The 15,073-nt window shown below is 36.4% G+C and overlaps 1 protein-coding gene across 3 annotated transcripts in view; it reads right to left on the minus strand.

The window, feature by feature from the left end:
* Positions 1–15,073, minus strand: part of LOC107227300 — a 29,120-nt gene that overhangs the window by 112 nt on the left and 13,935 nt on the right. For 2 of the 3 annotated variants that reach the window (XM_046741590.1, XM_015668408.2), the window contains exons 2-4: positions 2,841–3,094; positions 664–908; positions 1–491 (exon numbers count right to left, since the gene is read on the minus strand). The exon at positions 1–491 is cut by the window's left edge and continues 112 nt beyond it. In XM_046741590.1, the coding sequence (XP_046597546.1) occupies positions 488–491; positions 664–908; positions 2,841–3,094 (503 nt within the window). In that variant the 3' untranslated portion in view covers positions 1–487. Of the gene's footprint in view, positions 492–663; positions 909–2,840; positions 3,095–3,968; positions 4,127–15,073 lie in introns of those variants that run through there. The other variant, XM_046741591.1, reaches the window with a different exon arrangement.

The raw sequence follows: 15,073 nt of genomic DNA on the forward strand, positions 1-15,073 counted from the left end.
TTTTTTTTTTTCTTTTTTTTGTTTTAAATAAAAAAAACAATTATTTTCAAATCGTGTATCACACATGCATGCATGTTTTATAAATGCGGCATGGCACGTGCAACGTAATATATTGTGCTTTTACGCTATCCAACGTCTATTACACATACACACATACATACAAAAGAATGTATATAGGTGCACGCGGCGAGACATTTTTTTATTTTTCTTCATTATTGTTGTTATGTTTTTAAGTATCAAGAAAGCTTCCCGGCGTCAGCTCGTCGTCGGCCAGCCTTAAGGGCCGAGGATTTTCAGAGTTGATTACGCTCCCCTATTTCTTCAAAGAGTAAGAAACGATGGAAGCCTCTGTTCTTCATCTCACGCGGTTTGGTCCCGTTGTATGGTCCCTAGTTTACTTATTAATTTACTTTTGCTAAACTCTGTTTCGTTTTTCTTCCCTCGGTTCTGCGGCGTAGTCGCGTTAATCTTCCCTCCGTGCAGTTATTCACCTAAAAGCAGAGAGGAAAAAAGAAATAACAAGGTTAGAAACAAAAAACCATACACCACTCGATTGGCAACTTGCCGCGTCTTAATCGCAAGCAAGATTTTCATTGTATAATTGTGTGGAGCTTTTTATTCAAGGATGCAAAAATAAACAATCAGTATCGAACGAACTCATACCTCGCGTATGGCGGAGGCGGCGTTGGTGCAACTTCGGTTACCGAAAGTTCGCCGGATGACGATCTTCCGACTTCCGGCGAATCGGTGAATCCCGCATCACTCGACCTGACGAACTGTCCAGGATTCAGTTTAATCGCATCGTCGTAGCTCGGCGGCGCGTCGGCAACCGCCTCGTAATCCGGAGGCTTCTGCCTGGATCCACCCGCGGGTTCATCGATCGATATAACGTGAATTGGATCGTCGATCTGCAAAGGGGGGAGGAAAAAAAATAAAAACAATTAAATTATCGTTACCACACTTCAATTATCGTTACAATACGAAGATGCTACATTGAAAAACAGTCCCATGCAAACGACCAGTCAGGTGAAACTTCAACTCGCTCCTTTTAGGTTAGGTACAATTTTGAATAACGTTATCTTAATCATACCGCGGGTATATCGAGACGAGGAAAACTCCGTGCCTGGTCATCGAGTATTTTCCTTGTGACGCTGAGTCTACACGGACTTAAAAAACCGATAAAGAATAACCTTTATAATTAAATACGGCGCAAGATGGCGTCCAACTCCGACATGGTGGATAATCGTCTGCTGCCATGCAACCCGCGCGACATCTGATGACTCGGTATAGAACGCAAGGAATTGATCTGTAATCGCATCGTTTTACACGAGATTTAAGTTAGTAACGTTATCGTAACGAAACATTGGGGAAAAAAATCACTACTTTCTAATTTTTACATTGACTTTGACGGAACCAAGATTTCAAAATATGAGTACATTTTGTTTAATTAAGGTTTACCGAAATTTCAAACAATTCCAAAATCACCAAGTTTAACAACTTTTCCTCACCATGAATCGTTACGATAACGTTCCTAACTTCAAAGTGGTCGTTTTACGTGAAAAACAGTTGAATGTATACAGCGTTGGATATGCCTAACCACGACTTCCAAGTGAACAACCTGCGCGGCTGCACAAGCCTCATTTATATCTATATCCACCTACAACGTTATATTCATCGAGTCTGAGGACCGAGTTTACCGTATAACCAACTGCGTAGACACGAGTTTGACCCACGCGGATCGATCGCATAGTACATGTTTCAACGTTTCCGGTGTGTTTCGACCCTCGACGCGTGGTATTTCAAAGGCACTTTTTTTTTCACCTTCGTAAATCTCTGAATTAAGCGCCAATCAGAAATTAAAAGTGAAAGAGAAACGTTTCGATTATGTACGTAATTTTCAAATTGTTAAACCTGATTCGTGCAATTTTCTGCAAATCGAAAAAGATATTCACGCATTTCGTGTAATTTATACGCGATTTGAATTGGAATTTATTCGTTCAAGCGAACGGTTCAGACTCCATGTTATATACATCACATCGATTTTCTTCTCAAACAAACCTACATTATTACACCTGTATACACGTAAAATGTTCCGTGTGCTATATCGGTCCGACCTGCAAGCGTGTTCTAAAAATTCTTTCTCATGCTGCGCGATGATGACGAAAAGTAATATCGCAGAGAACTATTTAGCGCTCGTTTCTCTGTTTCTCTCTGTTTTCACACGGCTCCGAACGTCTTACTCACGTACGGTTTATAAGCATCCGACATACAACCTCTCGCGATAATTTATTCCAAAATTCCTTAGCTCGAAAATTTGTTATTCTCACCAAATGATAATTTCTGCCAATTCGTGAATTTACACAGCTGCGAAAACAGCACGATATCGAGTTGTTGCGGAAAGAAAGTCGTCGAGAAAAAAAGATTGTCGATTGCGCATATACATGTATGTATATACTAGACAACCCCTAAAAAGTTGCGGAGATCGTAAGAACGATCCTGTTAAAAAATGAGCGTTTCACGATTCTTTACGATTTCAGATCGCGCTCATTTAATTTTCTAACTATCCTGATCAGATTGAAGTTTATAACTTTATTGTATTGATGCATTTTTCGCAAAACTCGTTATTTGGGACTTTTATCATACGTAATCTGAACTTAATTAAGCAAACAGCATACATGCGGCATCGAATGACTCAGACTTTATAAATTTAACGCCTCAATTTATCCCCAAGCAGGAAAATGGTAATTTTTATATCGACATTGACGTTGCCAACTACAGCCTCGTGAAATTTGGTCGGCGTAACATGCTGGTAAACAAGGAAAATTTCATCCTAGGTATACCTGGGCCGTTATGGGATGATTCGAGTGCATCGTTGACACGTGCGGCCGAGTAGTTGGAGGGGCGTGAAGCCAGCAACACATTGCTGCGCATATAAGGAGAGCTCCGGCGACGATGCAGGCCACTCCAATATATCTGACCGGCTCCACGTAGTTCTCGGCTAGACCCAACCAGTTGATCAGAGCCCCGACGCACAGCAGGACCATCCCGTAGCGATAGGGACGCTGGGAGCGCCGGGATTCCTCCAGAGACATGGCTACGGACAAAAACAAACAAGCAAACAATTAATCACACGTCATTTTCAAAAGCTAAAACAAATATCGTACAATTTCTTCAAATTATATGTGTCGATTATCCCAATGGAAATACAAGATCATATACATATATATATAATATATTTGAGAATAAAATTGTGTTTACATAACGTGAGCACGATTTACGAGGTTTTCCACGCGTGTTTTCCGTACGCAAAGTGCTCGTTTCTATGACGGTAGAGCGAGTTTGCGATTGCGCATGCGCGTAGTACTGAAAAGTCCAGTTTTGAGGCATGGGAGTTGGAAAGTGGTCTTTTCCGCACTGCGCGCATGCGCTGTCGCGAAAAAATTTGACATTACGCCACCCTAACCTCAATTCAATTCGTGCTTGGTGAAGGAACTCGTGACATACTCTTGTTGTGTAAAGAATCGTGCGCAACAAGGAAGCATCGGTCTTTTACCCTATCGTATTTGCAATATTTGTCTTCGGCTCACCTACGACTCATATTGCAAGTTTACGCTCGGCCCGAAAAGATCGAGTTTCCCTCCTCATTACATAACATACTATTGTATCACACGTGTGTGAAAAGTGGAACTTTGCGTTGCATTTTAGCGGAACGAAAGTAGCCAATTTCATTGCCAGTATCGTGAATATAGGTTCGCGCATGCGCAGTTCTACAATTGCTTCACTCGTCCTTAGGGAGAAGAAATTGTTCGACCGTGTGCCGTAAAACTAACACCCTACGCAAGGCCCCAAAACTTTTCATCCACTTGTTACAAAAACTATATATCGTGTGTGATTCGGGCCCAAAAGTTTGCGATCGCATCTTTCGTCCCTTGTCAAACAATATACCAATTAATACACGTTCAACTCACAGATCCAAAATTCATTCGTCGTAATAGTCATGATCAGCCGAATTCGCGATCATTGACAACGGTGTATTTTATCTGCGTACGCAAAGTAGTTGTTTACCACATGACAGCGAGTTACGAAAATGTGATAGATACGCAAGAGAATGTTAACGAAATCGCGAAGCGGCAGCAGATCAACGCGAGATCATCGGCTCGTGTTAACTGACCGAATGCGAGCTCTTACGAGTGATCCAAATTCATTTCGTAGTTGACGTTGCCGGTAAGGTTGTGATAATACCGGCAGCAGCGGATCGTTTCGAGTCTGCGAGACCCCGATCATAAATTTATCCAAATGATATATGCGCGTGTGTATATACATATAATATACATAAACGAAGGTCTATTAAAAACACCTACGATTACATACCTACGTTAATTAAGACAAGCACGAACAGTAAATTGAGGGGTAAGTTTTTAGCATCGGATAGTAACAGCGACATCGTAATTGTTACACAGTTGTGAAAAATTGAACTTGAATTGTGCGCAGCAAAATTTTGACACACGGAGAACGCGCTTTGTTGCTGTAAACCCGCAACTAGAGTAATAAGGAATATGATACCGACTCATAACCGGCGTCTGGATCGTTCAGGTTCATTGAACGAGTGCAAACGCCGCGCCGGGCAAACAAGTCTGCAACGCAGGATGCACACCTTTAATGTACACAGATGCATACATGCACGCATTATACATATACGATAATATATAATAACCCATCATCTATACCCGCCTGTAAGAGAGGCAATTTTATTTGCCTAGCGATAATCTTAGTCTTATTTTTTAGTAATTATTGATGTTATCGTACATCTTATATTATGTATAATAACGCGTACAGGTGTATAGGTGTGTATAATTATTGCCGAACGTATAAATTTATTATTATGATTCTTAAAATATCAGCACCTGCGCGATCGTTAATTTTACGATATTATAATACAAGGCAAATTTAAATTACTTAATAAACACAACTTTTGCGGCCGCAGAAAAAGAATATCGATTATTACCCAGATCTCTCTAATTTTAAGTAGAATCATACGTTACCTACTTTGTTTCCGTTCTAATTTATATAGTTAAACGTTTATTTCGAACGCAAGTTCGACAACATCTAACAATATATACACACGGCAAATACACGTGTTTAAGAATTTTTTCCACCGCATAACGCGATGGAATTTTCTTGTTATCTATCTATATAACATACGGTAATTTCACACCTGTAGATGTAAAATTAATCAGTTTATTATTGAATTGTTCATTTATAGCTTCGCGATATAATTAGGTCGTTAATAACACGGTATTATATATACACATGATGCGTTCTACAGATATATTTAATCTAGATTATGAAGTATTATACACGTCCAGCCTTTGAGTAATCTTTTCACATGAATTTAGAACTTGTTTAAATTACGTATCATTCTTCAGGGAGGAAAAGAGTATACGATAGGTTGCGGATACGTAACTGAATATTTTTCACAGATCTTCTTCTATCTTTTCGTTTTACTTCAGAATCATTTCGTTTCAAATTAGTCAACTGTAATGATACCTCATCTTTTTATCCTATCCCATTATGTCCAGCGTTTCGTTCTTACGCTCATATTATAACGTTTAAATACGCTATTTAAACAGATATATTATGTATAACATAATATACCACGTATACGTGTGTGTATATATATTGTAATGAGAATCGGAGGCTGAGTTGAAATTCCAAATTTAGAAAAGTTCCGAAAGCACCGAATTCCGAATATTTAGTTTGCGGAACTTGAAGTAAGGAAATCAAATTTGACGAAACATCAAAGTTTCGAATGATCCAAGATTTTCAGTTCCGTGAATTTCCGGCCTAGTGAAATTTCACCCATTTTGATCTTTCTGTGATTTTCGGTTTTTCTAATTTTATACACCCACTCGTTGAGTAAACTGTACGCTGTGCGAGTATATTTTAAATATCGAAACTTTATTTTACCAAATTTTGCTCCATCGGAACTTTGCTTTTCGTAATCTTGCATATGGGAAGTTTTTTATCCGTCGCGTTTCCGACCGTTCGAAACTTTGTTGCTTCTTCGAGGTTTGACTTATTTACCTCAAGTTTCGTCGCAAGATAATTCGGCAAGAGAATTTAGCCGCTTTCGGAACTTTTCAAGTTCGGAATTTCAACCCAGCCCCGAGAACGAGTATCTCGCGAATGAATGAGAACCCACCCAACTCTTCGCGTCACGATGTTTGGCCCACTTTCGTTCGTCGTCCACTTTCATTATCGAATCCGTCGCGCCATCGTTTCACAGGTATGTGGTATTGTACCATACATACATATAAATATATGGTAGTCTCTATACTTTGCCGCACACCTTTCTCGGCTGATTGTATTACAAGGAAAAGCCCACGGACATATTTGACGTCGTAGGTATAAACCGTTGCGTACTTTTCAAAGAAAATTGAAATAAAAGAACCACAAGGAAGAAAAAATGGGATATAACGGGAAACTGGTGTTTTTCTGAAAATCAATTTTCTTTTCTCAGATATTCCTTTTAAATCCTTGAAATAATTTATTACATATAAAGCATAATATTCTAAAAGGTTTCATTGTAAATAGTTTCACCTTAAACATTCTTTAATTAAATGCCCGATTTTATTAGATCCCTACGACATATACATATATATATATATATATGTGTGTTGTTTATTTAATATTATTTAGATAAAAAATGGTTGTTTTGACACACGTGTAGTTATGGACTTTTTTTTATACTTGTGTCTAAACGACGTAATGAGCGTAGCTTGTATAAATAGGTAAATGAGTGAGAAAAAACAAATTAGATAAGCGTGTGTGGAATGAGGTGTGTATACCGGGAGAATCTCTTGAAACTTGCAAAGTTGCGTACTAATAATTTTTTGTTCCCTGTAACGTTTCGTTAACTCGAACGTTGCTGCCAACTTCAGTCTCGTGCCATATCCATTATCAATTTTCTACAGGTTTTTATAATTTTTCTCGCATCAATATCGCTGCCCTTTACACTTAAAACTGATTCCGAACAGTTTCTGATCCTTGTAAGAGGTCGCTAACACGATTACGGGTATATAAAATTTCTATAATACCTATACACGATGATCGTATCGTCGCTTTTTTCTTTCTACATGTAATTAATATAAGGTAATAAAGACGACTATAATCGCACTATCTATATATACCACGTATATGTATATCGATTAACAACGGATAATTGTATTTATTGTGCACGATAATGGGATCAACTTACAAACTGACCTTTTTTTTTTTCTCTCTTTTTTTCTAATCTCTTTTCAATACGAATAATGAGATAATTTGGGACGAAATTCTAATTATTATTACTATTATTATTATAGGTATAGCGAGTAGAGCTTCCGAATGATTTTGACCGTACGCGAAAAATAACATAAATATATGTTTTCGAAACGGCGTCGTTAAAAAAAAAAAAAAAAAAAAAATACGGGAACATTCGTCACGTGCGGTGTTATATTTATAAAATGTGGTATACGTATAACCCGTCTGCGCATAGATTGCGAAGCGATTGTTCGCGATTGCACCGCGCTGCATTTTCACTGGATATATAATACGCATACCTACGGATCGGTCGTGATTTTTGCATGCATCGTACATGCATCGGCATCGGCAGCAGCAGCAGCAGCAGCAGCAAAGATAAATGTATATTTATACGGTACGCGACACAATACGTGTGTTTTAACGCGAAACGTGCGTCGCATGTGCCTCAGGTATGATATCTGAAAGTCACGGGAGATTTGCAACTCTTCCGTTCTATGCAATATATCACAAAGTGCAGTTTCATCGCAACGGTTCTTTGTCTTCTTCTTATTCTTCTTCTGCTCGTGTCTATTTTTTTCATTTTTATTTATTTATTTTTTTTTTCTTTCATTTTTATTATCGTTCTCTTTTTTGCATTTTATCTTCGTTGTTGAACATATGCCACGTTTTCACAATCGCGTTGCGCTTCATCGAGTATTATTTATCAGACGATCAATTCTACATTCACACGTATATCTAGAATTCCATGGGAATCCGACAAACGTCTGAATAGCCTCGTCGTTTTTCATACTGTTGAGAAAGAAAATTCTGAAATTTATTGTCCCAGCTCTGAAACGGTGTCTTGATTTTTTCTTTCCGATTTTTTATTCATCTGCTCGATTGTTTATAAATATTCAAAGTGATTTTGAAAAAGAAACTTCTCAGGTCATGTTTACTCGTAGGCGTACACTGAGAGAAATTTTTAGTTCCGGTCACCGCTCGGTTCTCGACTATTTTCATTTTTTACGAAAATCGAAAAATATAGCTTAGATAATTAATATGCTAATATCTTGTTTCAATCACATCTGCATAATAATAATCCGGACATTTTAATGAGACCGAGTGTAATGAGTCTGAATTACTACAATTGTTACGGTTAGAAAGAATGGATCGAAAAAAGTAAATACCGTCGAGGTGGGAAAGAATCCGCGGGATTTAAATAAGGAATAAAAAATTGAAATAAAAATAAATAAAAAAAAAAAAAAAAAAAAATGTACAACACACCGAGGAATCAAGTGCCGCCTTTTGTCAAGCATTATACTATGTATTATTACGAACGTCGCCTTGAGCTCGAGGTCCTTTCTTATTGCCGCATGTATCCGTCGCTTCAATCATCATCATCGCGATCCCGAAAGTGAAAATAAACTTTGCTTACGATTAGCGCCAGTAACGCGCGCACACTTTGTATTGTATTTTTAAATAGGTATAATATTTACGTAATTATAATACATATAACCAAAGAGAGATAGAGATATAAATGTAATATAAATTGCAGAATTATATGATAAACATTTTAACTTTATATATATATATATGGAAACACACACGCGCGTATATAATATATGCGGAAAAAAGAAGGAAATTAAAATACCGTTTACCGCGATTGAGTTTTCCTCACAATGATAATTACGTCCTTGCGGTTTATTAATTACAACGCGCGTATCATCGCGTTTGCTGACCCATTTGTCTGCTGCACCGAAACGCGTGTAATAAAAATACGGAGAAAGAAAGTTGTAGTTTAAAAATAAAACAAGCTATTAGCGTTTTCTGTCGACGACGTCATTATTTCGCAAAATTGCACAATACTTATTACACTGAACCTGAGTAAAATAAAAAGGCAACGACAAATTACGAGATTGTAAATCAGGAATAATAATCGTTTGTTTGTTTTATTTTTATTTTTTCTTTTTCTTTTTTCACCGAGTCCCTTATTCAAACACGCGGTGTGTAAATTGTTAATCGGTAGCAACATTTGCAATGGAAATTATGTTCTAATCGGTAAGAAAAGTAATTAATTCTTCAGGCTAATCGATCGTGATTACCAAACAAATGTACTTCGAACTTTGCTTATCCAACTTGCACGCGCGCGTATTTTAAAAAATGATGTATAATTATCGGATTTGAGTTTTCTTTTTTTTTTTTCAACCCTCCGAGTCATAGTGGTAAATATTTTTGGCACCTATTTTATATCAATTTTTTTCGTACATTTAGAGATTTACTGTTACTGATTATTGTTGGAAAAAAATTAATTGTGAAAAATCGTAACAATTGAACAAATAATTCATTTCCGAGAAAGTTACCCCTCTACACGTACACATGTTATACATAAATTACAAGTTTTTGGCCTCGCTGATTACGAATTTAATATCGAATTTCAAAAATTCAACATGGCGGATCCAATATGGCCGACAATTACTTAAAACTCGATCGAATCCGAAGAAAAAACTCTGTCCAGGACTTTTTGGGGTCGCTGATAACGAATCTGATATCAGATTTTGAAAATTCAATATTGCGAGTCCAATCAGCGACCCCCGAAAACTCCTACATAGAGTTTTTTCACGATATTCAATGAAATTTCAAGTTTTCGTCCGTCATATCGGATCCACCATCTTGAATTTTCAAAATCTGATTTCATATTCGTAATCAACGATCCGAAAAATCACAAAACGTGTGAAATTGTCACCAATTACTAATCTTTTTTTTTTATGCCTGCTGCAGTTTCATAATGTTCAATTATTTCGTGGAGAAAAAAAAAATAAAAAAAAAATCTCTCAAGATTCGTTACTGCAACTTCTTTGTTTGTTTTTTTTTTTTTTTACTTTCATCTTTTCTTGTATTATACGCACAGTCACACGTATCAAAAGTTGATAAAACTTTGTTTTACAAGCGTTTTAAACGACCGTCGTTTAGGGTGCGCGTCAAATGTCAATCCTGTCGAAAGAGATTCGAAAAAAAAAAACGGAATCTGGAGTGTGTAATTACCAACGATTTCAGTTTGTTCGTAATTTATCTCTCTCATTGTACACACAATTTGCAAGCTTAAATTTATACACGCCAGGGACGATAATTATACGTTGAGGCTTGTCATAAAAATATCCAACATACGTGCGTATGTACGCACGTATGCAATAATAAACGACGGTCGCGCGATTAACGTTTCAGGTTTATCCGATCTCCGGCGAATCATGATCCGCGGATTACCAAGTCAGCTGTAAATTATATCTCACCTTCGCTAGATGCACGGAAAAATGCAACCGGCACAGCCTCCGTTCTGCTCGAGTCTTTAATATAGGTATGATAATTTACATACAAGGTACATACGCATATTATTATAATTCATGTACGACATTATACTGCAGTGGAAATTGTTATTATTATAGCTTAGCAATTCTCATATGCCAGAATTAAAAATAGGATTTTCACATCTATACGGTATAAATAATATGCATAGTTATTAATCACCACCATACGTGAATCATTGTTAGCTCCGCTTTGTATTAATCGTTTCGCACGCTTTCTCGGGGTAAATTTTTATATAATAATGTTATTAAGCCGCAAAATTTTTTTTTTTTTTTGTTGTATATATATTGTGGAAGAAAGAAAAGAGAAATTTATACCGTAATTTCAAGTGCTAAAATTTACTATACCGGGACAATCTCTCGAAACTTGAAAATCAAACGCGCGTGCGCGAGTTTTATCGGCTGGCCATCCCGAGTTTTCAGCTGTCAAACTATTTCTACCGGCGATGCGGTTGATACGAATTTTCGAGGTTAGAATCTCAAATAATCGAGGCAGTGACTCGGAAAGGTTTGGGAAGCATTTGATGTCGGGTCGGTAAGTCGATTCTTCAAAGAACGGTCGGAATTTAATGCTTAAGCTCTTTGAAAATTCAAACGTAGACATTTTTCGTAGGTTGGCCGGCCTGCGTCGCAGACAAGAATATCGCTGCTGGAAAATTTCGCCGACCAATGAGATTTAATTATTCGGCGCATGCGCGGTTGATTTTCAACTTTCAAGAGATCGTCCCGGTGTGTTACATATTATACGATCAGAGTTTTTAGGTACATATGCAGATACCTTCATTTGCGTACGCAATGTAATATCAAAACGAATGTTTGCTTTGCTATAGCCTGTAACCACAATGTAACATACACATTGTATGCACGTAATTATCATAAACGGCATCATCGCGGCATAATATATCTTTTGACAAGCGTGATGCCGAAATTGTAAAGATAACTTCGTCCCCCTTTTCAATTCACGTCGCAATTTCCTAAAACCTCGGAATTACGACGAGTCGTGAGGTTGTATTATACATATATCTACGTATATATGCGCAAAATTACGTCATCCGAGTTTAAATTATAACGGTATCGTATTAACAAAAGCTCAAAAGTTGAACGTCGATTCAGACGTAATACCGTACTTTGCCGACTTCGTCGTTGTTCGTATTGCATGAAAATTTTCTCTGCAAAAATCGGTAATAAAAAAAAAAAAAAAAAAAAATAAAGAAACGAAAAAAAAAAATCGAGACACCGAAAGAGAAAAGAAGGGGGAAAAAAATAATAGAATATTTAAAACTCACTAATTACCCGCACACTCTCTCTGTCTGCTGTCAAGTGTTTATATTGCCACCCAGACAGATAATGAACTTGGCCTTTCGTTAAAGATCGCATTCGTGGCACGGTTTAATGTTATAATTATTATTATTACTATAATAATTATCATTATTATACGGCACCAATTTACCTAGTTAAAGGTAACATTCCTACGCGTATGCAAACACCGCCAAAGACTCGAATCGTCTCTTATCGTAGGTAGATTTTACCTTTTTCGTGTTATACGTGCACATCACCTGACACACAAGCCTTAATTATTACACTTCTCGTAGTTAATTATTAACAACCATTTTGTACGCAACAATATCGTGCGGTCATGTTTATGCGTGGGTAATTGTCTATATATATATACATATATATACATATATATAATCCGAGAATGAGTATATTGTAATTCTACATATGTAGTTTACACAAATTATACACATATATGTATACGTATAATAATTGATACGTGAAAACGAGCATAGCGTGTGATATCGTCGCTAAAAATACCTGCGCACGATTTCTTTCCCTCTAATTATTTATTTCTTCTTTCTTTTCTTTTTTCTTTTTCTATCTTCGATCAACGTATCCTGCACGTAGGTACGTATATTACATTTAAATCCTTCTCGGTTATGCTATTACATTTGTTACGTATTATTTACGTGTACTTACACCTATGCAAATACAGCGCCGTTTCACGGTCAAGACTAATCGTTCGTTTTTTATATATTTTTTTTTTTTTTCGCAACCGTGATGCTAATAACCGGCGCCTTCAACATTTTACCGGTTAATAAATGCCATATATGTATATATCATCGTCTGCATTAATTTCGAATTTTTTAAATACATAACAATGATAATAATAACAATAATAATTGTTATCATCACGTTACGTTACACAATTTTTAACTGTTATTTTGATACAAACGTTGTTTTTTTTTTTTTTTTTTTTTTTTTTCCCCATCAACGGCAATCTTAGCGACATTAATTGTGATCGTAAAAATTTATTGTATAATATACAGTGATAACGGAGTATAATCAGCTAGCATGTATATGTGTGTATATTCGCGGCAGCATAAAATTGAGGCCAAAGAATATATCTGAGCGGAGACAATCGCCATATATTTTTAGGTACCTGTGCAAACAACATCCGCGATTCGCGATTCACGCCGGTGCTCTACATTTTTCATCCAGCCGGACAGATTCAAGTTTATCCCGAGTATTGAATATATCGTTACACGGTGACGTGAGCGTGTGTAATTCTCGCATGAATGCACGTTAGAACATATGTTATGTACGTTTTACATGGTATTTATGCAAAGAGAATTAAAACCCTAAGTTTTGCAGCTACGCAGAGTGGCTGATATTCAAAATTTGTATCGTATATAATTAAATATATATATATATATATATGTATATATATGCTGAAGGTTGAAAAGTGTTTTTCAAAATTTACTTTCGAATTCGTTGATATTTGATTAAACTCGGATAATGAAGAATTTACGATTATACGCGAGCGTGAATAACATATAAAGTTTGAGTTTCTGGTATGAAAACAGTTGTTACAATGCAGTTCTATTATGGATTTCGATATATTTTATTCTTTCAATGTACCGTAAGATAATCGTTATTGCGTGCGAGTTTCGTATCGTCGATTCTTGGTCGTTTATTTATTTGTCCCTTTGTTCGTTTGTTTGTTTTTTATTTTTTATCAGCTCAACTTCCCCGTTAAATTGAGAGGGAGAGAAAAGAATCGACTGTTTCTTTTCGTTAAACGTTAGGATACTGCTCCGCATCTGTATTATAATATTGTAGTGAAACTAATATTTCTTTTTCTGCAACTGACGGATCGTTGAAATTATAAACTAACTATACGCGCACAATCATCCGCATAGGTATGGCTGGTGTAATTATCTGAAAAAAAAAAAGAACTCGACTGGAGAGAAAAATTTCGAAAGGAGAAAAGAGACGAAAAAAAAAAAAAAAAAAAAAATGAAACTTTACTAGTCCTTACTTTAATAACTATGTACTTTTATGTGTAATTTTGGTTCCTATCACTTTGTTAAGCGGTACAGACAATAAGTAATAATTTTTTTTTGTATTTTCATAATGTTCATTTTCTATACCAGATGTACTTCTGTTTCTATGTACGGATGCTTCTGCATCTCTATAGAATTTTTTTTGTACCAGAAATAAAAAAAAAAAATAAATAAATAAATAAATAAAAAAAAGCTTACAAGGAAGAAGAAAGATAGATTTGAGGCAAACGGAAACTATGCAAAGTTGTTACGTACACACGCGTACGTTCGTAGAGACAATATATCCCGTGTATACATACGGCATGTAACGACAATAATACATTATTGATCTGTAAAAGCGACTGACGTGCGGCCGCTTCTCCTGCAGCGCTAAATTGTGATTACGAGTTTCGATCGAGGCCTCCGTCGACGTCGAGAGGAAGCAGAAGAAGCAGAAGAAGAAGAAGAAGAAGAAGAAAAAGAGGAAGAAGGCGAGTCATTTCAGCCAATAAAATCGAATAACGAACACCGTGCACATCGGTATGTACAATGGCATATATAAATACGTGCATACGAGTTACGTCATACGTATAACCCAATAAATATACTTTTTTACACCATACTATACCGCACACGTGTATCGTACATACGACACGCGTTCACGCGTGAATAAGTCGCGCCAATATCACTTTGTGTGGGAAGTTTATTCCATTTCAGCACGCCTGTCCGATTGATACAGGTAAAGCGACATTTTTCTCAACCGATTAGTCGACTTGACCTTAGAAATAACCGATAATAACAATAACAATTACAAATTATACGCTCGGTGTGTGTTATATCGAATTACCGCAACGCGTATCAAATCGCGCGTAAAATTAATCCAATTTAAATCATCCGATCAAATAAATTAATAATAATTTCGCAACATCGTTTTTCCTTTCCGTCGTTTTTTTTTTTACCCCTTCTCTCTCTCTTTCTCTTCTCACTTCATCTTTTTCTCCGTTTTCTCACAAATCTTAAGAATTTTTATACATATATATGTATATATACATATATATACACTGTACACAATACACGTACTTTTATTTAAATACGTATATTATAGGTACA

This window comes from Neodiprion lecontei, chromosome 5 (assembly GCF_021901455.1).
Source record: "Neodiprion lecontei isolate iyNeoLeco1 chromosome 5, iyNeoLeco1.1, whole genome shotgun sequence".
Lineage (NCBI taxonomy): Eukaryota > Metazoa > Arthropoda > Insecta > Hymenoptera > Diprionidae > Neodiprion > Neodiprion lecontei.